This window comes from Vipera berus, assembly GCF_964194415.1.
Source record: "Vipera berus genome assembly, chromosome: 2".
Lineage (NCBI taxonomy): Eukaryota > Metazoa > Chordata > Lepidosauria > Squamata > Viperidae > Vipera > Vipera berus.
In genome coordinates this window covers 243,173,557-243,200,635 of record NC_138203.1, presented here as the reverse complement: position 1 = coordinate 243,200,635, position 27,079 = coordinate 243,173,557, and the positions used below count along the sequence as shown (strand labels likewise).

General features: G+C 39.0%; 1 protein-coding gene across 2 annotated transcripts in view; it reads left to right on the top strand.

Moving 5' to 3' along the window:
* The window catches only part of GRM7 (glutamate metabotropic receptor 7), a gene marked incomplete at both ends in the record, with an annotated part of 531,934 nt that extends 506,473 nt beyond the window's left edge, over positions 1–25,461 (top strand). Inside the window, one exon of one of the 2 annotated variants that reach the window (XM_081320747.1) lies at positions 25,412–25,461. In XM_081320747.1, coding sequence (XP_081176873.1) covers positions 25,412–25,461 — 50 coding nt within the window. Of the gene's footprint in view, positions 1–5,743; positions 5,815–25,411 lie in introns of those variants that run through there. The other variant, XM_081320746.1, reaches the window with a different exon arrangement.
* Positions 25,462–27,079: the final 1,618 nt, after the last annotated feature.

Sequence of the window (27,079 nt, the reverse complement as noted above, 5' to 3'; positions counted from 1 at the left end):
CCTCTTCATCTCTGAAGCTTTTTGGATGAGAAGTGAAATGTCTTCAAAGAAAAAAACAAGGAAATTCAGTTGCCTCGTGAAAAAGCACTTTTGGGATAACTATGACCTGGAAGACTGAGAATCTCCATAGACATTTGGCACCAGTTACTTAAAATTCTTTTATTTTGACTTTCTAAATATTGCTGTTGAGTCAAAACACCTTTGCAACTCTGTGAAAATGATATTTAATGGGGAGGAAAAGTAAAATTAAAAAAAAAAGATTATCAGGCCATTAAACCAGTTAGATTAGACTGGGGTGCGGTCAGCAGACTTGTAATGTGCCATGTATGGTCTTCTCCCCTTTGTGAAGACTCTTTGTGAAACAAGAGCTAATCTAGACTATCCTAACCTGTGACACTCTGTATAAATTGGGAATACCATTTCCAGAATTGCCACTCATCAGCCACCCAGGCTGTGGGTCATGGAAGTTGCTGAAGAGTGTCAGGTTGGAGAAAGCTGAGCAGATATCCTGATTTAATGCTTAAATAAGAAAACCATTTTGAGTATTAAGAAATTTGAGTCAACTACATCAACCTGTTGCAGCTTCTGAAAAAGTCCAGAGATGAAGAGTATCGAGGACAATTTCTGGCATAACCCCAAGTCATTTCAACACCTCCTAAACAGTAACTGAGTACTCTTATCCTTAATTTAGATACTAGCTGTTCTGCAAGAGCCATGTATGGTATTCAGTATAGGATTTGCTGTCAGATGTTTTGTGGGATGATAGTGGTTAACAATGTGTTCCTTCTTTTTTTAAAAAAAATACACAATCATGTTATTTTCCTTAAATGAATGCTACAGATTTGTGTACCTCCAAACACCAAGATATTTCTTGTTCCAATAGTAAAAAAAAAGTTAGCTATTGACTTTCTCTCCTTTTTCCTTAATGAAAGGCTTTGGGGGGAAAAAGGCATTGCTATTGTATGCAGATTATTGGCCCATTGCATTCGGAAAAAGGCTATCACAGCATGTGTTAATGAATCATAGGCTGCAGATGAAGCATCATTAATAGGGCATCTGACATTTCAATCAAATATATGCAAGATCATCAGTTTTTGTTTTTTTATTACTCAGTCTTCAGTCATTTTTTTCCTCTTCATGGTCTCAGCACTTGTTTATTCTGGCAGTCATTGTTCTCTAAACTACAGTATTGTTATCTCAGTTATTCTCCATTAAACTGGCAATAAAAAGGAGAGGATAAATATACATGTGGCGGGGGAGACAAATTCAGGAACTTTCACTGAGTGGGGAAGGAAAAATATTTGCTGGTGGTATTTGTAGTTACAAATTGGATTATCAGATGGTCAAAGGGCCTTCTCCTCTCTCCTTTGTACAGTTTAAAAGTGAGACTGTTGCTCATCGGAGTGCTTGCAGGCCATTTATTCTGTGCTTTGAAAAAGAATGGTTCTAGGGAGGTACTATAGTGCCAACCGTCTTTTTTCTTATCCACACAATGTCCTAATAATGATGGCATGTCATCATGGAGTCTATCTTTCAGGGCATTATTGGCTTCATTTTCTGAAATGTACAGCGTTGGTATTGCCAGAAAGGGCCATGGGTTCACTTTTAAATTTGTAGATAGCGGAGAAAAGACCCAATATTTCAATCCATCTTGTAAGAGGTTTTGTAAATGCTCCAATATTTAAAGTACTTCTTCTGAACTTTGAGTAAGTTTGTTCTCTGTGAGGCACCCAGGTTGATGCTTATGGAGGTATAGGTGAAGATTAGCTGCTCCGCTAAAAATTAACAGTAGTAAACTAAATAAAATATTGTGCTGAATGCTTTACAGTGGAGAATGAATTACAATGGAGAGTGATTATCTTCACCTTATACTCTGAGAGTTTTCATATGTGGCGACAGTGGGATACTTCCAGCTCTCTAGTTGTGGCTTTGCATTGGCAAAATCCTACCATCTTATATAACCATAATTAGCTACCAAGGAGGGTGAAACTTATCTTCCAACATTGTTTCATGGATTATAGGTTTTCCTATTTTGATTATCAGGGATGAATTGATTTTTTTTTCTACACAAAAATATAAGATTGGAGTTCCTAGTATGGTGTTCACAAACAATCATTTCCCTGTGAACACCCCCCGCCCCCCCAGATACACTTGTGCCTATCAAACAAATGTCTGCTTGAATTTTTAAATTGAAAACGTATGTATTATTAAATATTTTAAACAGGAAGCCAGCATACTACTGCAACATATTCTTTATTTTCAAGAGGGTCCTTATATTTTGCATATAAGGCATAAGTGATCTTGCAAAATAAAATGGGTCTGCAGTCTACTCTTCTGCTTAACTGGTTAGAATAAAAGAAGGCGGCCTGGGGGTTTTTGAGTATATTTTGTAAGTGGGTAAGCAGCCAACATGAGAGAGTACCATGAAAAGATGCTAGACTTCCAAGTAGTCCTTCCCTCCTCCTCCTCCTCCTCCTCCTCCTCCTCCTCCTCCTCCTCCTCCTCCTCCTCCTCCTCCCAAAAATGGGGATCCCTAATATGGAGTATCAAGGCAGGGTCTTTGAAAAGCCTTAAAAGCCAGCTGTGCAATGTCTACCAACCTACTAATCATAAACACAATTTGCATCAGATGCATGTATGCTCTTTTCATTGAAATGCTTTGCTTTGCTAGTATATGTTTGACTGTAAGTCTGTCTGCTTTTATTGTATTTTAATTACTTTTCTTTTCAGCATCTTATAATGAAGGCAAAACTTGTACACACAGTTTCTTTAGTCCAAAGTAATTTATTCTTCTCATAGTTTCACAGGCTAAATCTCACAGCGTTTAACAAAATCTCTGATTGTGCTTTTATTTGAATAAATGGAATGTTTGTTCTCCTAGTCATGACAACACTGGGGCCAATAGAAGCATCTCAGCTAAATTATTACTATTATTATTGTTTTCATTTAGTGATCTGTGTCTGTTATGGTTAATTTGATACCAAAGCAGATGAAAGATTTGTAATTGTCAGGGGTTATTACTTTTAACAATTCATTTTTAAATAGCTGAGAGATGGATGAATAGTCCAATGACATTGGATACAGAAAATTTGAGACTTCCCCCCCATTTTACATAATGAAGTTAGGCACAGGGTAAGGATTTTCTGTTCTAGCTTGGATTGGAGCTGTACAGCTGAGTATCATCAACTTATTCAATCCAAACTGAAGGATGATTTCTCTCAGGTTTTATGTAGCATACCACATACTACAAACTTGACTGCTCTTCCCCTCCATATTGTGCCTGCTTGGGAAGATTGTAATATGGTGTTTCCAACCCTCAGAGACAATTCAGAGAAATATCACAATTGATTATTTTGAATGCCACAAAGGCTTCTAGTATAATCAGGAAAGCATACTCCGTATCCAGGTCCTCACATAAGATATACACTAGAGTAATCAGAACTGTTTTGTCCCATGCCTTTGCCTGAATCCTGATTTAAAGGGATCCAAGATTGTGGGTAGTTGAAACCTCTCCACCTTCTCTAATATCTTCTTCCAATGTCTCCAAAAGGAGACATTGGAGAACTGAAATTGTCGAAGACAACTGAACATAGCCTCTCCACTTCACTCCACCTCTCTCTCAAACAGACATTATTAATCACTCCCTGTATCCAGCCATATGTATACTAGAGGAGACAGACTGAGAAATTCATCGGGCTTACAAACTGTAGAAATCATGCTCATAATAACCCTATTTATAAATAAAATGAAAGCTAGCTACCTAGCTAGATTGATTGATTCTAAGGCTATCATGAGTAAATAAATGTCTCAACCTTCTGTATTCATTCAATGGTCAACCAAGACATGCAGGATATCTACCTCACATTGGTAACAACATTTTTCAATAATGAAAAATAGAAAATATGAAGTATGGTAGTCATACCTCAGATGTATTCAGCTAAACCTTTTAAAAAGCTACTCATGCTAGTCATCATATTTTGAATAGAATAAAGTGACATCTTAATCAAGGAACTTCTGACATGCTACTGATGTGAAAGATTAGAAGGGACAGAGATACAGAAATACAAGCAGCTTTCAGAAACTCTTTAACCTCAATAGGCTATATGGAGTGAAGGAAGAAGGCTAGTAGTAAGCTGCCTCAGTGAATCTTCTCTACTAGTCAGAAAGGAGGTGTGCCTGAAAGAAACACAGTGGCTCGGAGAAGAGAGGAAGACAGGCAACCAGGCTTCCCTTACACTCTTTCCTTCTCTTTTTCTCACAGTGAGGAAAAACAATAAGTTTAAGCCATGGTGGGATTCAGCCAGTTCGCATCAGTTCGGCAGAACTGATAGCTAATTTTTTGTGGCCCGGCCCAGAATGGAATTTCAAAAGTGGCATCCACACAGAGAACCAGTTGTTTACATATATGAATCCCATCACTGGTTTAAGATCAGTCTATTCTCTCCTGCCAAGGATAACTTAAATTGTTGAGGTTACAGTCAGATGAAGAGTGCCAATAATAAAAGCAGTGAATGTTGGTTTATATATATAGGTGGGCTGTAGTGTATTTGAAGAAGATGAATTTCTTTTTTTCACACAGGGTTTGATACCTGCTCATCAACTAAGGTTCATGACCTATTAATATTTCCCCAAAGCTAGCTCCTTTCTTTCTTTCTTTCTTTCTTTCTTTCTTTCTTTCTTTCTTTCTTTCTTTCTTTCTTTCTTTCTTTCTTTCTTTCTTTCTTTCTTTCTTTCTTTCTTTCTTTCTTCTTTCTTTCTTTCTTTCTTTCTTTCTTTCTTTCTTTCTTTTTCTTTCTTTCTTTCTTTCTTTCTTTCTTTCTTTCTCTTTCTTTCTTTATTTCTTTCTTTCTTTCTTTCTTTCTTTCTTTCTTTCTTTCTTTCTTTCTCTTCCTTCTTCCTTTTTCTTTTTCTTTCTCTCCTCTCTCTCTCTTCTTTCTTTCTTTCTTCATTTCTCTCTCTGTCTCTCCCTTTATCACATATACATATGCGGTGTGATGTATGATTGACATGTCACCTTCTGATCACAAGTTATATTTCAGTAGAAAAATGAAAAGGATGTCTGTTTAATATGCATTAAGAGAGGCTAGGAGTTATTCTCTCTCCTTTCCATGCTACTCCAAAGTGAGTTGCCAAAACACAGTTCATCCAGAGTAGTATAGCATACATATATAAGGTTGAACTCTTCTGTGATTCTCTATTTTTCAGAATAGAAGGGCGTAGGGATACAATGAAATAAAAGAAGGCAGGGCTTAAACGTTTCCATTGGTTCTATATACCTGTTTAAAGAGGTATGAATGATGAATGCATCCTGCAATCTGCTGTACAAATGCTGCTATGCTGGGCTATCTCTTCTGCTTCTTCATCTGTATTAGTTTCTGACATCTTTGGCATGTTGTTGCCTACTTCATCTTTTGAGGGACAGGAGAGATAAGAAAATCAACCTATACCTCAAATTTTTAAGAGCAATGAAGACTGATAGCATTGTGAAAGAGACTGAATTATGGACACAATCTTTAATAAACTGTCTCAAGTCATGCTTATTCTGATATAAGATTTTCTTTTGTGTTTGGAAATACCCAAACCTTTTTGTGAACTGCTTGGTTTCTTGATGGTATAAATGATAAACTGAAACTTGACAGATTACAAGCTTTATATTATGAGTGGCATTAGCTCATAAAAATAAATGATATGATATATGTAAACCCATGGATTATATATACAAATGTATTTACTTTTCCTATAGACTGCATACCACCTGTAAGAAAAAGTGTTCAAAAATCTGTTACTTGGTACACTATTCCACCTACAGTATAGCTCTTGTCTGCTTTTTTAGAAGGTAAGATAAAGATCTAACTTTTACTGCTTCGTTTAACAAAAAATTGCATCAAGTTAAATGTTAAAAATGCATTGACTTTACTGAAGTTGCTAATGAAACTTAAAGTTGTTTGCATTGTATTAATTGAAATAATGAATTATCAAGTCAAAACAAAGCTTGTGAGAAATGTTTTCCAGCTAATAGAAAGCCACAATCCATGATCTGTTGTTGTTTTTTTACCCAACAAAGTACATGAATTGCTGATATTTCATTTCTAATCTCAAAGATTGACTCCCTATGGAGGACTGGATATGGGATAGTTTGAGAGAATGGTTTGGAGGAATGTATGATGTTTGATCTCCCAATAAATATAACCTTTTTCTCTCTCTCCTTTAAACAAAATAGAAGTTAACTTTATAACTGGGGCTAGGGGGGGGAGGAATGAAGAAATCAACTGCAATCTCCAGTTCATGCCACCTGTGACTGAAAGAGACAGGTTTTGGGAACTATAAGCCAGTATGTCTGGGGGGAAAAAAGAATGATGAGAAGGATTTATCATTGTACTCCATAGTTACAATTCACTGTTTATGGTCCTAGATAAAAACACTGTTTATGGTCCTAGATTAAAAAAAACAAAACACCAGTCTTCTAGGTTCTGAGCATCAGGCTGAATGAAGTGCTGAACTTTTTAGCTATTCGTCCTTTTTCTCTCATTCTTTCATTGAACACAAGGAAAAAGGGATTGTGTGAAGACCTCTTATCTGATATGGATCATACGCCCACCTAATAGTTTTATGACTTTCTTTTTGCAACATTTATTGTTTGGTAGATGGGTGAGAGGATTATTTGTTCTAGTAAAGTGATCTACGTATTTGTGGTATCATGAGAATGTTTGTGAAAATTGCTTCCTTATTAAAATGTTAATTAAAGGCTTTGATTGGCTATTGATAAACAACCATTTTTTATCCTTAGAAAGATTGTTGCAAATATCTGCCTCAGCTAAACCAAAAGACATTTGCTCTTATCCTTGCTTAGAATGTGTGATTTTTTTTCCCCCATAAGGGTCCAAGTAATCTAATCTAAAACATTTTCATTTCAGTTTTTAACTTTTTTTCTGAAGCCTTAGAGGGTGCTCTCAGTGAAAACGGCTCCTGGCACTTAGAATCAAATTAATGCTTCCTTAATGGATTTTTTGTGATGGGAAAGACAAACAGAAGAAACAGCAAGAAAAGATTGTAGGATTAGCAACTCAGTGATATGTAGACCCAGATCTCCCTTACAAATCTGTGAACAATAAAACTCTTGCCTAAAAGCATCCAAAGAATGCATTCCTGTCACTTTTATTTTTAAAGAAGACAAAGAGTATGAAAATCAGATCATTAAATAAAGGAAGTGTTCTATTAGCAATAACTGCTGGTACAAGATATATGTCAGTATCTTTATGCAAAAACCTCACCTAGTGAGGTATTTCCAAATGCCAAACATAGATTATTAAATGGCTTGAACAGAAGCAAAACCAGAGAATACCTCAGACTGTTGTTAGGGAAAAAAATGTATTTGGCTCTTTCTGAAGTATTGTACTACAAAGATTTCAGCTTATCAAAGATTCAAGCTAGCAGTACTTCTGTTCTCCATGTACACAGCTTGTTCTATTTTTAAATCATGGCAGATATTTGAAACAGAGTTTAATTATGGTGTTTTGACACAGAGGTCTGTCAGCAAAAAATATTTGCTAATTTTCCACCCAAGTAACCCAAGTTGTAGTTAGTTATTTAACTCAAAACATAGGTAGTTCTTGGATAGTTCTTTAACTGTTATATGACTTTGTTCCTACTATTGAGATCAATCAGTGTTCCAATTCATCAGTTGAAAAACCAGAGTATGTTAATCTCCCTGTTTGATTTTGTTCAGGTTTTCATTTTTTTTTCCAACTGCAAGTTTTGTTTAGTTCCACATTTTGCCTAATGTCTACATTTCTGAACATATTTTTTTTAAGAGTGTGAAGCTTACAAGCAGTTTTCTCCTAGCACAATGCATGGATTTATATTCATTACTATATATACCACTATATAATCCCTCTATATACATTGTGCACTTAATTGACCTATGGGCCCAATCCCTGATATCTGATTTCCAGAGCCCTTTTTATTTTGACAGCTGGAAAAGCAGGGTTCTCCCTCTGTGTCAAAAACTCATCTCTTCCACTTTTCTTGCCAGGAATATTGGCTAGAGAAGAAAAGGATGCAGGTTACATGGCTGCCAGCTCTCCTGGCATCAAACATCCCCATTTCCTTCAAGGACAGAAGAAGGGATGAGAAACAAATCTTGTGTTATCAGCTTCTCTATCCTGTGGGAAGCCATTCCTTCATGCTTTTCTCCTGTTATCTTGTCCTGCTATCCGTAAGTGACAGAGATAACAGAGAAGCAGATATTTTGGATACTTATTCTTCTGGCACCCCAAAAATCTAGTTTACATGGAAGTTCTTCTATGTTGCCACCTGGAGAAGTATTTCCTCCCTTTGTCTACAGCAAAGGTACCCCTTAACTTAGGTACTGCATTGCTTACATGGTGAGGTGGGAAGGTTGCATTTTAAATATAGAATGTGGAAATTTAAATGTGGAATTTCATCTCTATCCATGTGTTGTTTTGATGTCCCAATAGTCTTCTGTAAAATGCTAGGCATATACTTTGAATGAAACTCTCTTCTCAATACTGTGTAGCCAAACCCAAAGGAGGGTACTGGGCTTCTAAATGTTCACATCAGTTGGGAACTGTACCATAGAGGTTTTTCCCCCTGTGAAGTGGCTGCTCTTCCTCACCACTTTGGTAGAAGCTGCAGATAACTTTTTAAATCAGAATTGACTCTTTGGTTGCAATCCTCTACATGTGTAAGAGAGATTGGAGGGACAATTTGTGGAAATAACAGGAGGGACATTAGACTTAAACTGCTAACAGATGGGAGAGGTATTTGCTAATAGTTTATCTCATAAATTGCAGTTTAGCCTAGATTGCTGAAAGCCGGGAAAGTAGAAATTCAAAATGTCCAAGAGACTCTGCTTTAATGAATGAAGGCTGGAGTTTCCTTATCACAGTTTCCAAAGCACAATACTTCTGCCCTAAGTCTTACATGAAAGCTCTTTGTCATTCTTTCCTTCCTTCATTATGACCTGCAATACAGAGCTTGAGTAGATGCCATCAAGCCAATTTCCCAGTTATCATGACTCTGCAGGCTGTATTCCTATAGGAAAAAGAACTCACTTCTTCTCTCCCATGGCTTCCATGGGACTCCAGAAAATTGGCACAGTAATGTATTGGGCCTTTTACTTGAACTGTTTTCACGTGTCTTTGAATGTTGCTTGAGATTGCTTAATTAGGGGTCTGCGTAACGGTCACTGGCTGCCCAGACGTGTAGTCTCCAGGACAATCATTGGTTGGCTCTGGGGTGGGAATAGGTCCTTTTAAACCTATTGGCTGCCGCCTAGTGGCCAACCATATAAGTAGCTGTGTAGAAGCCTCTGTTCTCAGTTCTGTTCCTGTTACTACAATAAAGCAATAAATAAGTTCAATAAGTTCAATAAATAATAAATAAAAGCAATGTTCCTGTTTGAACTCTCTCATCTCGCCTCCTGCTTCCCAAGAATCCACGACACAACAGGCACCTCACCTGAACTTTCACTTCTTCTAAGTTCTCATTGTAGACTAAATCCCTGTCAGTGCAGCTTGGTTGCCCAAGCAGAAAATGGATCCAAACTCCAGTCCACAGCTCTTTGAGACAACATGCCTCTGTGTGCCTGCACTGGTTAACCACACTTTGTGCTATATTGGGCAGTCATGCATCTTATTTCCTGTCACCATATGTCACCCTTTTTTTTTAAGAGCCGTTTACACTATATGGAGGTGAAGCACCCTTCTTGAGGCCCTGTACATTCCTGGTTATCACTGCCAATCATCCTCTCTTGATCCAAAATATCTTAGAGGATATGGGCAGCAGTTTTTCACATACATCTATTTCTGCCAGATACAGATACAAGCTACCACAGTACACAGAAAATGTTACACTGGGAAATGAAAATACACATTACCTTATAATTGTTGCATCCAAATTGCCTACTATAAGATTTTGGCTATTTCTGGCCAGTCATCTTAATAATGTTGTTTTCCACGTTCATTTGATGAAGTTCAGCTCTCTGAATTCAGCTAAGATGTAAGGCTTACATGGAGATTTGATTTGGGGCACATTACATGAGTTGCCGTGTTTAAATGAGACTGATAACAGTTCAGAAAGTTAAACTGGTGCATATGTCTTTGAAGAGATGGAGGTGAGTAGCATGACCCTCCAACTATTCAGCTACATCAAACTGACTAGAGCTTTGTTCCAGCTGGAATTTTCAGGATCAACTGTTTCATTTCCTGATACATTGCTGCAAAATGCCTTTCCATCTGGACAGCAGGGAAACTGTTCATTGCCTGCATTAGTAATTCACATAATTATTGATTACAACATCAGTCCTTGCCGTCTGTAAAGTGTTTCCTAAAGGCCAACTTTGTTATCAAGTTCACATTAGAGAGTATATTAAATTAGTTGTCAATTAACATTTCAACCTTCTGGATGTAGAATCTTTATTTCCATTTGTTAGATTATTTGCTTTACCTTCTGAAAGCCAAAGTAAATATACCAAAGAGACTAATGGAAATCTTGTTAGATTTTAGTCCTTGAAAGCTCCTTGAGATGGATTTTGTACTCACTGAGAGATGGTCTTAAATCAGAATTTTGACCATTCAAGGCATCACATTAAACCCATCTGGCTTGATAAGATATAACAAAAATAGTCATAGCAGGATGATTACTTGAGAGTTTGTCATAGATCTGTGAGAAAAACCAATGCTTTCCTGGATGGGTGAAGGTCTCTTCAAACCAAAGCTGGGACTTGTATCAAAGGATCCAATTATCATCTTTTTTTGTTTACCACACTATATATTCTATAAAGTATTCCCTACATTATGTGTAAACAACCTGATGCTTTACAGGTATTTGGGCACTTTAGATATTTTCAGGCTCAGATCCGATAGCAAGGGATTTGAGAAGTATGAATCAATGCTCAATTTCCACATTTTTACTTGATTTCTTTAACATATATTAAATCTTAGTACTGGTTCACAAAAAAATATAATAAAATTGCAGGTTTAATTCAAGCCTCTCTAGGACCATAGTGACACCAAATAGGTTAATTTGTGACATGGAAAAGTTAATATAAAGGATGTTATTCCCCATACCTTTATGTGAATGGGCTATGAACTGTATGCACAGTAACATATGCTCCAATATCTAAAAGATTACCACCTTAATAATAAAAAAATCAAGTATATTTATAAGAAATTTATAAGATGGAAAAAGCAATATTGGTATCAAAGGTTGAAGAATATTTAAATAACTTGATAAGTGAGTAAATAAATAATAAACCAGGTCTATTATAAACTGCTAAGATATTAACTAAATTGCATTAGCAGTAGATGCAACAGAATAGTGGATTCAACACAACTAACTACTCAAAAGAATGCAGTACTCTGAATATTTAAGATTATTAAGGACATTTATATGCACCTACATACACACATAAATAGACACCGAACCATACGTATATACTACAGGTCTGTTGGATTGATAAAGCACAGTTGAGCTATGGCTGTGATAAGAAGAATATTCTGAAACTATAATAAAATATAGGAGGGTGAGAAACGTGACTGAATTTTGCACAGGCCACATATTAGCAAATGTTGCTTGTATGGAAATAATTGCCATATGAATACAAACTAGTTATAAGGATCAGATTTGCTTTTGATTAACCCCCAAAACTCATTTAAATTCAGCACATAGTGTAATCATACATTAAAGTAGTTCATATACTATTTTCACTTACTTTTGAATAAGGATATATATGTATTGTTGCCATAGCTACTGCTAGTTGATATTATACCTATCATATTTGGAGCCTAAAACACTGCTTGTTCTGTTACATTGCTATGAAGAATATTTTCAGGCTATTTCAGTGAAAGCTGGAAACACAATCTTCAGTAGGATTGTTCCAATATCACTCTAGCCTATGGGTTGTTGTTTTTTTCCCCAATTTAAGATAGAACTAGCTCTTAAAACTACAGATTTTCTTGTTCTAGACTAGCTAGATTGGAGCAAATGTTCTTTGTATCCCTTTGGAACTGAGCCAATTTTACTTTTAAATTAATGAACAGACATAGTCGATGAGCCCAAGGCACATTGCTTTGAATAAGCCATAACAACTGGAAACTGAGTCATGGCAACTGGATTTATTTTCTTTTTGGTGTGAAACATTTTGCTGCTTATCAAAGTACAGTAGCTTCTTTATCCTGGGATAGTAGGGGACTAAATAAGCTACTTAGATAAGCAGGAAAATGTTTCAAACCAAAAAGAAAAGAAAAGAAAAGAAAAGAAAAGAAAAGAAAAGAAAAGAAAAGAAAAGAAAAGAAAAGAAAAGAAAAGAAAAGAAAAGAAAAGAAAAGAAAAGAAAAGAAAAGAAAAGAACTCCAGTTCCCATGACTCAGCTTCCAGATAACTGTACCTGGATGACTGAGAATATTCACTGACATGTCCTTAACAAATACTGCATTCCAGTCTTTATTTTTATAAGGATTGTGTTTGAAAAGCAGAAGTAACAATAACAACAACTTATTAAGCTTCTACGCTGCCAACTTTCAATGATTCTGGGGTGCTCACAGCCATCAAACATTGAAATTACAATAAAACCAATAAGAAATAAAAGATAGCAAGCATGACAGACCAGATGGAATGAAGCAAGGGGCCTCATTCTCCCTCATTGAAAGCCTGGATGAAGATCCAATTCTTCACGGCTCTTCTAAACAACTGCTGAATGGGGGCCATCCAGATCTTGGGGTAACCTTTTTCTACATGGTGTATTTCTGAAGTCCTGATAGATGATGTTGTTTAATCAAGGGAACCTAGAGTGCACCAACCCTGAAGGATTGAATCAGCCAGGTAGTTGTTTTGGGAGACAGGCAATCCCTTAAATAATCAGACCATATGTCAGGTATGGTTATAGAGACAGAGATATGTGCTTCCATCATAGAGATGTAGTACAATAAGGAAACAACTTTTCTGCACCAAATGCTGTTTGTAAGCATGTAGAAGCATGTGATATCCTTCAGAAAATCATTCCAAAATGATTTTAAAAAAAGCTGAGAACAAATCTACACTGAGATAATTGCATAGTTTGAACTAAATATATAAGTGATAATGCAAATAATTCACTGCAAGGTTAACAATAGACCTACCACTATGAGATACAGTATTTCATGAAGAAAGTATTAGAAGAAATTTTTAGTTTAAGATTTTAGATGGAAACATCAGTCGGGGTCCCTGTCTTCTTATTTTTAAGTAGCTGAAATGCATTTAAAAGAGAAATAAGCTAAACAGACAAAATGATCTTGGGTTGCAATAACTATATTTACTGAATTTAAAACTCAGAAATAAAATTGCAGTTAGATAAGGAATAATGGCATCATCCAAAGCAAACTCCTTTAAAAGAATTTACTGAAAGTAATAAGAAGAATGCAGTAAAAAAAATCTGTATTCATATGAGGGGGAAATACACAGAAAGGTATCAGAATTTATTGGAAGAAAATAGCATCAAAGGTAGAAGGAGGCTATTCCGTAATAATAGGTAGCATATAATATTTTAGAGCAGTGGTTACCAATCTGGGGTCTCACAATGACTCATGGTCTATAAATATATTATTGGTAGTTCCTGATTCAGGTTTACTTGCTTACAGGGTCCACAAGCCTTACAGGATTTATTTATGTATTTATTTATTCATTTAATGAATTTATATGATTGCTTATTTCATATACTTGACTCTGGGTGCCTAACAATTAAAAACAAAATGAAAACAGAACAAAACAACCAAAATTAAAAATAATAAAACATCAATAGCATAAAATAGGTGCTAAGAGAATTAATAATGTCCCAAATTTCAATTAACCATGAAACAAATCATTCATAGTGCCAGGGCCCCAGGCTAGATGGAAAAGCCAAGATCTTAATATCTTGCAAAAGACCAAAAGGATTGAGCAATTTTAATCCCAGAAGGGATGGGATAGAGGCAGGCAATCAGAACCACTCCAGAACCAGAATCAATAGGCTGAAATAGATATTTTATTACTGATCACCTATATGATAAGAATCTCATCAGACTATGTTCCTTCCCTATAACACAAGGGTTATAAAAATAAACTTCAGACTTTTCTTCCCCCAAACTGATTCCAAGCTAGAATGTCTCTTTACTCCTACTGGATAGGCCCCCTCCCCTTCAACCAGTAATTCCACCACAGGATGATGTTCCAGAGTGTGGACACCATGACTGAAAAGCCTTGTTTTCTAAGTCCTGCCAGATGTTACTCTTTAAAGGACTGGACCCAGAACAAGAGTTGCAAAATTTGGCAAATCATCTTATAAGATTTTTGCTTTCATTTTCCATAAAACTATATTTTAAGGTTTAATTTGAGGAGTACCATCCATGCCATGTTGCCTAGTGGTTGAATGGAATTCAAGACAGGTTTATATCCTGGTCCCCTAATCTTAGGATGAAAAAGTTATGATCTGCAGAAAAGAGCAAGGTGGGATCTTCTGAATCATCTATAGAAACTGAAAGGCTGCATAGTTAAAGTTAGACCAAGGACTAAATAATATTGTTTTATTTACATAGTGCAAGCCACGTTGCTCAGATATTGTTGTGGATTATCCCACTTTCTCCTTACATAAATCTCAAGCAAGTTAGCTTTCAAGATAAATTTACCTACAGTCTGTAGCTAATCAGGAATTTAAATTTTAGATCAGTTCTGTATTGTGTTGATGCTTATCTTACTGCCTATGGACATGAATGTGATTGAAGATACCTGATCAGTCATCCTTCCTTATTTCTTTTCAACCTGGTTCTTTTAATTTTAAAATGTTCCTGTACTGGGGGGGGGAATTAGAAGCATTACCTGTTTCAAGCAAAATTGGGCAAGCCTTGAGGTTCATAGGCATGACTGGGGAAAAAAAGCTGGGGATGTCTGTTGAAGAAAGAAAGGAAGATAACTTTGAAAGAATAGACTATTACCAAAGCAGAGGAGGGGGGGGGAACTTGCATGATTCTGTTACCTCAGCCAATCTTAATAAAATATTTTATATCTTTAGCTTTTCTGTGGAATTGATTTCTTGATCTGGTATACCTAGTAGGGCTGACATACCCTAGTAGGGCATGTTGGTCTATCTAGCATGTTGACTGGGGAATTTTGGAAGTTGAGGTCCATATATCTTCAAAGCCACCAGAATTGAGAAATGCTTTTGTAGCTACATACTTTGAAAATGGAGCTACTTAAACCTCAAAAGAAGATAGAAGGGAGCTAAGGAATGAAAGGGATTCAGGAAGAGTCATGGGGAACATTCCCATCAATTTGCCTTCTAGTCAATTGATCTTCCTTGAAATAGGAAACATCATAACTGCCATAGTTGCCCATTTGTGACAGACCGACAACACAAAACCATGCCCCCTCCAGTCTGCGGAAAAACCTCTCTCCACAGAACCGGTCCCTGGTGCCCAAAAGGTTGGGGACCTCTGCTTTACAAAACATCAGTATCAAATACTATTCTGGTTGTCATTTAACCAGAAAACAAAATGTTTATAATCTTGCTATGGTGACTTTTTTGGCCTGAAATTCCTTAGATGAACTTTAACGTATAGCTTGAAGCAATCTTATAAGCGAAATCTTACAATCATCAGCCAAATTAATAAATACGCACTAAGCAGGGTTGGTGTTATAAATTATTGAACTGTTCCTGAATAGATACAACAGAACAAGCAAACAAACAGACACTGCAGAAATCAAATTACTTTAACTACCAATCTCACAAATCATGTTCCTGTTGTTCCCTAGTAGGACCTCTTGTTTCTCTATTTTCTTTAATTCTACACAAGCCAGAAATGAATCTTTTCAAAATTATATGAGCAACTGTGTGAAATATTACATCTTGTGGTAGAAATTAGGTTTTCTTTGAACCAGGGGCAGTATTCAGGGTGTAGAAATAAAAGCAAATGTTTGTCTCCCAATTTCAGTCATACTCTTATCTTTGTGTGAGAAACACAGAACTATGAAATGCTGCAACTGCATTGCATTAAATGCACTTAAAAGATTGCATTAAAATTAAACATTCCATGCTTAATTTATATTAAATTGTATTAAACATATATTTTATGCAAAATGGAAAAAAAGATCTAGCACTGATGTTCTGTCTGAAGATGATTTGGTGATGTTGCAGGGTTGTTTATCTATTATTCAACAATAGCCCACATTTTCATGAGAATGAACAATATTCAGCTAATTATAACCTGTTATTTCCTGCTGCAGATGTTAACAAAAATGCCATTATTACTCTGTTCCAAAAACATCTACCTGCTAAACCTGATAGGAGAGGGAAATTGTCTGCCATGAGTATATACTAGAGTCAGCTGTGGTCTAGGTCACCAATGGGTCTATGTCCTTGTAGCCCAGAAGTTTCTTCACTTGGATAAATGAGATTTTTTTAAAAATAAGAAAATTATCATCTAACACCTCCTTAACAAACCTTGCAATTAGTTGCACATAAAAAGGAAGCAACCCAAGCACAATCCAATAAACACAGAGATGAAGACAGAAATGCTTTTAAAGGCATAGCAAACAAAATTGATGGGAAGTAGAAAATGAGTTTGAAGTTAAGAGACCAAGCTACTAGATGTCTGCAAATTATCATGCTTAAGATGTTATTTAACTACATTTCAAAGGAAGCAGACTTTTTAATGTTTGCTTTAGGATTGAAATGAGCTTTTAGCCAAACAAGGAATTATATTCAATTGAATAAGCACTTTCCTCATTGGGAATTGCATACAGTACTATGCTGTTCTCCAGAGGATCTACAGAATACTTTCCCCCCCTAATCAGATCCAAATTCAGGAACAAATTGTAGGATCTAGATTATTACAGTATGACCTGTTATGCTGTGATTGAGCAGAGGATACCCTTAAATACACAAATTCTATGACTCACCAAATCCAACAGCAGAAAATCAATGTTGCACTGAGTCATATTTATGAAATTATTTTTTAAAAACTCCTGTTATTTATGTGAAGTAGCAAAAAACCTGCCTGTAAAAGCACTACCAGCCAATAAAATATAACTGGAAGAATAGTTCTTATAGATTGCAAATTCTGAAGTCTTGTTACACTCTAGTTTTAATTAGAGATTACTTACTTATTCTACTGTTATAATAAAGTCCTTTTTCTTCCTCTTTATTTAAAAAAAATGGTATGGTACCTACTTATTCTCAGTGACTTTGGGTGGCTTACAAAAATATTTGTTTACTACCTATGTTTTTGGTTTTGTTTTACCATATATCTCAGAATACTTGACGCCCAGTTTATATTTTAATAGTTTTCATTCAATTTCAGAGACATTTACTGTAAGGCTGTTGTGATTTGATACCATCTCAACAGAACATGTGTACTGCAGAGTTTGAACTGTGATTCTGAACCTTTCGTTTCATATCACTCACTGCAAAGCTTCAAAACCTGAACTGGATGTATAATCCCTTCTGACCATTTTGTATATACCTTTTATGACATCTAATGAAATTGCTATTATTACTTTCAGGATCTTGTTTACCAGGTGTTCCTATCAAATTAGATTTATGGCATTTTGCAGCAACAGATGCCCAAAATGTTACAGCTGATTTCATTCTTCCCACCCTCAAACCACAGGAATAGTCAGTCTGCAGCTGCTCCAGCACAGATTCAGAAAAGGAATTAAACTGGTGCCTCACCAGGCAGCTTTCCTTTCATTTCACTGGGACTCCTAAATGATGCCCACAAGTGGATCATATAATTCCTCTGTGTGTGTGTGTGTGTAATATGGAATTCAAGCCTGTCTAAATAAATATTATAGAATATTTATATGTGCATATACACAATGAGGTAAAATGTTCTAAATCATGAAAATGTGATATTTTTGTCTCTGAGTTTCATGTTATTGTCTGTGAGATAATTATGTTGACAGTTTCAAATACAATTTATTGGTGGTCATGATGGATAGATAGAAACAAGAGATATAGTCATAAAAAGAAGTGAACGGGGCTGGTATATTAAGTAGCTTCAAAATGTAAAATCTAAACTATTTCAATAGGAGGACTTTTTTTCTAAACAGAATAGAAAGTAATCTTTTATCAATGACACAAAAATCTCTTCTCCAAATGGCAATTAGGGATTCATTATTCTTGGTTTTGGACACTGGATGAACCTTGCTTGAATTTGTCATGCTGCTTAGTTACTAGCAGCATGATCCAGCATATTCAGAAGTAAATTCCATTGACAACAGTGGCTTCATTTCCAGGCATATGGACATACTGTATAACTACAGATCATAGGTCATGTGCCACATATAGTCCTTGGCTGACTTCCCTGTAACCTGTGAACTCTTTACTAAGTCTCAGTAGTTTTGCTCTTTCTTTTCTGCTATGTAGTTGATTGACAATGCAGAAAGCTGCAGAGCTCATCTATTGGCATGCATCTCATCAAGTATTGGAATGAGACTGCATTAGCTCAGATGCCTCCAACAATTTTCAGTTGGAAAATACAGAGCAGGAAGGCACACAGTGGTGATTAAATTTGATAGGGAGGAAAAGATGGGAAAAGATAATGGTGATAGACAAAAATGAGTGAATGCTTGTGTGTTTATGGACATATATAACAATGGAGGACACAGATTTTCTATCCCAAGCTGTGAATCTTCAGCAGCACAGCTGCAATGTTTGTGGAGGAGGGGAGATTGTAATGATTCTCCAAAACACTTTAATGTTGACCCAGAAAATAGAACATGAGCAGCAGAATCTGAAGTTGGATTGTAGGGACAAATTGGGATTCCTGCTTTGTTGCTCAGTGTATTCCCTTCTGAGCTTCTTACCTCATCTCCAACAATTTCTTCCAGTCCACATATTGACAGCTTCCAGACATTGGATCCATATTTCAATTAGGTATCATTGGCATATTAATGATACTTTACCCCAAGCCAGTAAATAACTTTAAACAACTTCATGTAAGTAAAATAGTGGAGAGGGTCAACCCTTGGAGTATCTGATGCCTAAAGCAGAAACTTTCTTTTGCATGGGAGCCGGAGGCCCCTGGCACTCTTCCTCATTCTCCATCTCATAGCACATTCTTAACAGCACCAGGTGTGGGACTTGTTGCTCTGCCCATGATGAGGTGACTACTGAAGCCATCACCAAATGGCAGCTTGTGGAGGTGGTGAGGATTATCTTTAGCTCTCTTATAGTTGGGTGAATATATTTGTTTTGGGGACTACAGATGGATAATTTTGGGTGGTGGTCACATTGAGCCCCTGCTTCATGGTTTTCTCACTCCTGGCCAGCAAGTTTCATCTTCTCTTCCCCACCACACAGAAGCTGAAACTATCAACTCAAGAAGGAATGGAATCACCAGAGAGTGGCCCCTCACCCCACCCCATTTTCACAGTCCAGAGGGATACTGGAGCTGATGGATTCAAAAGTCACCAAGAGATCCAAAAGGACAGATACTACTACCCATCTTAGGCCTTCAGTATGTCATTGATAAGAAGGATCAACATAGTTTCTGTTCTGTACCTTAGCTTGCAAGTTGTCTGGAAGACATCCCTTTTCAGCTGCAGCCATCTTTCAGGGGAGGAAGGGCAAGGATTTTTAAAATATTATTTATATTTTTTTTGTTTCTCTTAGTGCTTAATGTATTGAGACTACTAATCATGAATAAACAAACAGTTACATAATTGAAATAGGATTTTTTAGTTGAAAAGGGCCATTTTTGACAAGAACACTCTTAATTCATATAAAGATCTTCATGCTATATCAGGGCTCATACAACATGTATTGGTCACTGAAATAAGACCTTTTGATTTATTTTCAAAGAAAAAAACTTATAAATTTGAGCATGGACTTCCAGGCTCTGTGAGATGGAGAGGTGAGATGGCCCATTTAAAGATCTCTGTCAATTGTTTTGTTGGTTTTATCCTTGATGACCATTGTTTTTTGTTCTTCTTTGCTATTTTTTTTTTTTATATTTTAACTTGTTAGTCATCGACAAACATTTAAATGATGAAGTAGCCGAAGGACCACTCGGGACGACAGGCTAATAACAACAGATTTATTTAAGAGCAAGGCAAACAAAGAATAACTTGTCCGGCTTTTATAGCCGGCAGCTGGTAGCGAGGACCAATCAGCGGTGTCCATTTTGGCGCCCTGTCAGGCAGGGACCAATCCGCGTCGTCTTTTGTTGACAGCTCCGGCTTCCGCGTGTCTTAGTGTTTTGACAGCCGCGAGCTGTCAGTGGTTGCGCCTGCGCTGTACGGTGGACGCTTTGACAGCTCAGGCTTCTTCGTAGTCCGGCGTTTGACAGCCGCGAGCTGTCAGTGGTGGCGCCTGCGCGGTACGGGGAACTTTGACAGCTGTCAAGTTCCCGCGTGTTTTCCTGTCAGGCTGCGTTTAGTCTATACGCTTGCTGCTGCCGCTTTGATTGAACAGTTAACATATATACATCATATCAAGGGATTGTTTACATATATAACACACCCCTTACCCCTCCCCTGGTGCGTTTCTGCCGTCTTGGATGTTTGAACCTGCCCACTGATAGTCTTTTAGGTAGGTGGGTGGTCTCCGATTCCTGGTTGAGCGGCGAAGGGGTGGAGGGTGCTCAGGTTCCGGGTCTTCGTTTTGGTGTTCTTCTTCCTGGTTTGGAATAGGCAGCATTTCCGGTGGGAGCTGTATGCTGGCATTGGTTGGTTGCCCAGAAGTGTGTGGTGGTTGTCTGGGTCTGAGCTGATCAATATGGCGGCGTATGTTGCCGTGTGCTTGCGTAGCTATAAGGTATGAGATGGGCCCCGTTTGTTTTATTACTGTCCCTTGGACCCACTTGTTTTTATCTGTGTATGATCGCGCCCAAATTAATTGACCTGGGTTGAGTGTGCGGGCGGGGTGGGGGTGCGGTTCTTCTTCTGGATACGTGTCAGGGTGCAGTCTGTCCAGACGTGTTATTAGTCTTCTCCCCCATCTTAATTCGGCTGGTGATTTGCCGGTCGTGGAACAAGGTGTTGTGTGTTGTGCTAAGAGGAACTGGCTGATGCGCCTCTGCCAGTTTCCTTTAACGAATTTTTTTAATGCTTCTTTTGTGGATCGTACCATAATTTCAGCCATCCCGTTTGACGATGGGTGGAACGGCGCCGACGTGACCAACCTAATACAATTCTTCGTAGCGAAGATCTGAAATTCACGAGAGGTGAATTGAGGTCCGTTGTCAGAAACTATGGTGTCAGGTAGGCCGTGCGTAGCGAATATTTTTCGTAAAGCTTGTATAGTGGCTTGGGACGTTGTTTTTCTAAGGGGAGTGACTTCCAGCCATTTTGAGTGGCTGTCTACTACAATTAAGAAACTTTGGCCTTGGATGGGTCCCGCAAAATCTATATGTATACGTGACCAAGGGTTCCTTGTTGTTTCCCATTTATGGATTGGAGCCTGGGGTGGTTCATTCCTGGTCCCTTGACAGGTATAACACCCACCCACGTACTTTTCTATTTGTTTATCTATGCCTGGCCACCACACATAACTTCTAGCCATCGCCTTCATTTTTACAATTCCAGGGTGTCCTTCGTGTAAGATTTGTAATGTTTGGTCTATGTTTCTTTCTGGTATGATGACCCTATTTCCCCACAGCAGGCATCCTCTATGTGTTGAGATCTCATTTTTTCTGTTATAATAGGGTTGGAATTGAGGTTGTGGATTTTGAGCTGGCCATCCTGTTGTGGCCCATTTGTGGATTCTGGCAAGTATTTTATCTTTGGCAGAATTAGTAGCTATGATGTTTGCAGTCAGGGGGCATTCTGGAAGTTGGGAGATTGCTAAAATCTGGCTGGCTGGGGCTGGGTCTGGGTCCCTGGTTTGTATGGGCAGTCTGCTGAGGCAGTCAGCATGACCCAATTCTTTACCTGGTTTATGTATTAGTTGATAGGAATAGGCTGCTAAGAAGGTTGACCATCTTAGCATTCTCGGGGAGAGAATTTGTGGAGTAGTTTTGTTCCACGTGAATATGCCTAGCAGGGGTTTGTGATCTGTAATTATAGTGAATGGTCTTCCATATAGGTAATCATGAAATTTTTTGACCCCTGCTACTATTGCTAGGGCTTCCCTGTCGATTTGGGCGTAGTTTCTTTCAGCTTTGGTTAGAGTGCGTGAATAGAAGGCTATGGGTCTTTGTGTGCCGTCCTTGAATATGTGACTTAAAACAGCCCCGATTCCATAGGGAGAGGCATCGCAAGCGATGCATATTGGGGTGTCCTCCCTGAAAAGGGTGATAGTTGAACTGTGACAGATAATCTTTTTTAATGAATGGAAGCTATTCTCATGTTCTTTGGTCCAGGACCAAGTTGTACCCTTGTCTAGGAGTCTATGCAGAGGCTCCGCAATAGTGGCCTTATGGGGGATGAAGGCATGGTAAAAATTTAACAATCCTAAAAAGGATTGCAGCTCTTGCTTATTCCTAGGACTGGGTGCGGTTTGAATAGCCTGTAGTTTTTCTGAGGTGGGGTGAATGCCCTGGCTATCTATTTTGTACCCTAGGAATTCAGTGGAGGTGACTCCAATAGAGCACTTTTCCCGCTTAAGTTTGAGGCCGGCTTCTCTGAGCCGGCTTAGCACAGCTGACAGCCTGTCAGCTAAGTTCGCTTCGTTTTCTCCGGCGATGAGAACATCGTCAAAGTAGGGGCAGACCCCGGGTATTCCTTTCAGGGTCTTCTCCATGATACCCTGAAATATACCCGGGGCCGCCGATATGCCAAATTGGAGCCTCTTTACCTTAAAGGCGCCGCGGTGGGTAACAATTGTCTGGGCCTCCGCAGTGTCCTCAGTGACAGGTAGCTGTAAGTACGCCTGTGAGAGATCGAGCTTGGCGAAAAGGGTGCCAGAGCGGATGGAAGCAAATACGTCCCTTACCGCTGGCACTGGGTAGGCATGGGGGCTGAGGGCTAAGTTGACTGTCGCCTTATAATCAGCGCACAGTCTCACCTCCCCATTAGGTTTGATTGGGGTGACGATTGGGGTCTCCCAGGTTCCCCCTTCTGTTGGCTCAAGCACCCCTAGTCCTACGAGGCGATCAAGTTCGTTTTCGATTTTTTCTTTAAGGGCAAAAGGTACCCTCCTGGCTCTTATCTTAACTGGTTGGATTGCAGGGTTTAACTGTAAGGAGATGGGGGGACCCGTGTATTTCCCTAAAGTGCCATCGAAAACGTTGGCGAACTTATCGCAAACGGCTTCTAGGCTGGGTGTTAGGATGGTGTTAACCCCTGTTAAAGCGATACCTAGTGGACTGAACCAGTTTAGTCCTATCAAATTGGTGCGGTTCCCTGGCGTAACTAAAACCTCCAGGGGACCCTTGAACCCCTTGTACTGCACTACGACCTTGGCTTTTCCTTCCACCGGAATGGGGGTTTTCTGGAAGTCCGCTAGGTGTACCTGAGTTCGTTTCAGGGAAATTTGTCCTCGGCCCTTCTGACAGATCTCCTGATAGGTTGTTAGAGAAATTAAGGAAACTGCCGACCCGGAATCTACTTCCATGTGGCAGGGCACCCCCTGAATTCTGACCCAGATCTTAACCTTGGAGCTTATGCTGTTTACCCTGTCCACAGTCTCTACCAGGGGCCCTGGGTGGGGTTCTCTGCTGGCCTGGGCGGCTGGCCTACCTGGGGGTTTTGCCTCCACCTCATTGATGTTGTCCCGGCCTTTGCTGCGGCACACCGGCTTGATGTGGCCAGTCTTCCCGCAATTGTGGCATTTCGCGTTCCTAAAACGGCAACTTCCTCGGGCATGATTGCCTCCGCAGCTGGCACAGGCGGCTCGTTGCTCGTAACGCGGTGGTGGCGGTGGAGGGTTCCTGGACCCCCGGCGGTCCGACGTCTTTCCCCTTCTTGGCTGTCTGTGCTCCATTCGGCGTTGTAGGGCTTCTCCGTCGGTGAAATCTACCGACTCTCCGCTGTCGCTGAAGGCTGCGCTTTCCTGGTAGACTGTCGCGGGGGTCTCTGGGGTCGTGTTGGTCGGCTTCTTCTTGTGGCTGTGTTCGTATGCCATGATCTCCCTGGTCAGCTCGGCCAGGTTCATGTCGGGTTTGGACGTCAGTTTTTTTTGTAGCTTCTCGTCCCTCAGACCGATCACCACCTGGTCTCTGATGCGATCTTCCAGGTCGGGGAAGCAGCAGTTCCTTGCGGCATGTCTGACCCCGGCGATGAACTCGTTGGCGGGCTCGTCCTGCCGTTGTTTCTTTTGCGCGAATTGCACCCGCCAGTATAGTTCTGATCGAGCCGGCATGTAGTATTTGCTCAGCTGGTCCACCAAGTCCGCGTATGAGACTTCAGTGATGGGCACTGGGCTGAACAACCCGACGGCTGCATCGTACACCGGGGGCCCGCTGATGTACAGCAGAGCGGCGGCCTTTGCTCGGTCGTCAGTGATCTTACTGACGAGGAGGAATCCCTCGACTTGGCCGAGGTGTGATTGCCATCTCTCGGGATGGCGTGTATCAAACTCCCTCACACGGCCGAAGTTTGCCATGTCGTCCGGTCCTGGGTTGCTCCGATGGAAGTTAAAACTTCCGTGACAGCTCTTGCCGGGAACTCCCTTCCTCGGCCGTGACTTCAGCTCCGGAGCGATCCCACCTTCGTCGCCAGTGAAGTAGCCGAAGGACCACTCGGGACGACAGGCTAATAACAACAGATTTATTTAAGAGCAAGGCAAACAAAGAATAACTTGTCCGGCTTTTATAGCCGGCAGCTGGTAGCGAGGACCAATCAGCGGTGTCCATTTTGGCGCCCTGTCAGGCAGGGACCAATCCGCGTCGTCTTTTGTTGACAGCTCCGGCTTCCGCGTGTCTTAGTGTTTTGACAGCCGCGAGCTGTCAGTGGTTGCGCCTGCGCTGTACGGTGGACGCTTTGACAGCTCAGGCTTCTTCGTAGTCCGGCGTTTGACAGCCGCGAGCTGTCAGTGGTGGCGCCTGCGCGGTACGGGGAACTTTGACAGCTGTCAAGTTCCCGCGTGTTTTCCTGTCAGGCTGCGTTTAGTCTATACGCTTGCTGCTGCCGCTTTGATTGAACAGTTAACATATATACATCATATCAAGGGATTGTTTACATATATAACACAAATGAATTTGATGAATTATAAAATAAATAAGAGTAACAATCTTGTTATAATACATCTTGTAAGCATACTGTATCAGGAAAAAAAATGTTTGGAGAGGCCAAAGGAGGATCTAGCATTTTATTTTCTAAAGCAGCTCATTTTTTATGAAGTTATATTCACTGCCTTTCTAGATACCACTGTGAAAAAAATTACCTTTGTCTGCTGCAATGTGACAAAGTTTTCCAAATGGTAATATGTATATACCATTGCAGAATTTTCCTCAGTTTCTTGTATTCGTGACTGTTTTCTTCTGTTCTTCCCTCTTAGGCCCTGCCGCAAAAAAGAAGTATGTCAGTTATAACAACCTGGTAATCTAATCCGCTGCATCAGACGGAATCATGGGAGGATGGAGATTTTCATCCATTCAGTCACCAAACCTTATGTAGGCCTGTTCCCGAAGCTGCTGAGTATGCACTGCTGGAAGAGTTGAAAGGACAGGCACTCATTATGGAGGATCCAAGTATTCTGAACAGCTGCTCAATGAAAATATTCTTACAATATTCTTGGCTTAATAAGTCACTGGCACTGCCATTAGGCTGTGATGTTGGACCTTTTTCTTTGTCTGGGAGACATTATCTCTGAGCTCCAATCTGCAACGTTGGCCTAGCATCTCTGGGTGGATTGCAATTGGCAAAGGTGACTTTCAAGGGGCTATTTTTTTGTCTTTATATGTATTTCCAAACTGCAAGTTTTTCAACTTTCTGTACAGTTTGTGAGGATTTTCTTCTTTTTTGTGTGTGTGTGTTCTTTTCACATATTGCCATTTACGTTGTTTCCGAGGATTAACAATGGTTTGGAATGCACAGCCTCATGCAAGCTCTGTTCGTTTCACAGCACATTAAGTAGGGAGAAAGAAAAAATGAAGACACCCCCTTCCCCCAAGATTGGGAATAATTTATATTTGTGACATGTATGATCACTATGGAATACCTACAATTCATACAAGTTTTTTATTTATTTATTTAAAAAGGGAGAAAAAAGTCTAAGGCCAAAAACTGTGCTGATTAAGCAAACCACTTCGCTGTTCCTCGCCTTTACCTCCACCTTTCAAAATTCTGATGGCAACGGAAAAAGCAGAACGGTTTGCTGAGCTTTGATAGAGGTCATCTCAGTATATGGAATTGCATGCCAGTAGTGTAATTTGTTCATATTTTATGTTAAGTATTTGTATTTCTACTTTTCTGATTTTTTTTCCCGTTTGTTTTTCATTAAGTATATAATTTTGCAATAATTTCAATAATTCTTATGCTGTTTGGGAGAAAGAAAATGGCTTTTACATGTCTTGAATTTCTTTTCCCCTCTTTGTTGATGCCCTAACTGACTGACTGGTGTGATTAAAAAAAAAGAATTTTAAGGAAAAAAGCATGTATGTTTTATACTGTTTGTAATAAGTAATTTTGTTGATCTTGCTGCTTATGTGCCAATTTAGTGAGAACAAATCTTTGCTGCAAAACTCCCCCCTTTCCATATTCTCAATCCTGTGATATTGTCCAAGAATGTATCAATAAAACATTTTGGTTAAATTTTCTTTATGTATTATAACAATGCCTATTTTCTTGGCATCACATCTGTATTTTGAGAGCTATCAAGATGAGAAAAACAAGCGGATGCATGAATGTGAGCCTTTCTAGCAGGTCTGCTTTCTGTACAAAGGAAGAAAGGATTCTAAAAACTGGAAGCTATCATTTACCCAAAGAAAATTTCACAGATATGTTATTCTGATGCTGGGAAACTTTCAAATTACCATACATGCAATGGTAAAAACAATTATTGCTTATAGAACTACTTGACTATAAACACCGACCATGTAGCAGACAAAAATTAATAATATACTGAAGACTACACACTAACTTCAAAACATAGTAGGTACATGAATCAATCTTTGAATAACTCCTAATCAGAATTTCTGGGAATTTGGCTCAAATAGTAGTAATA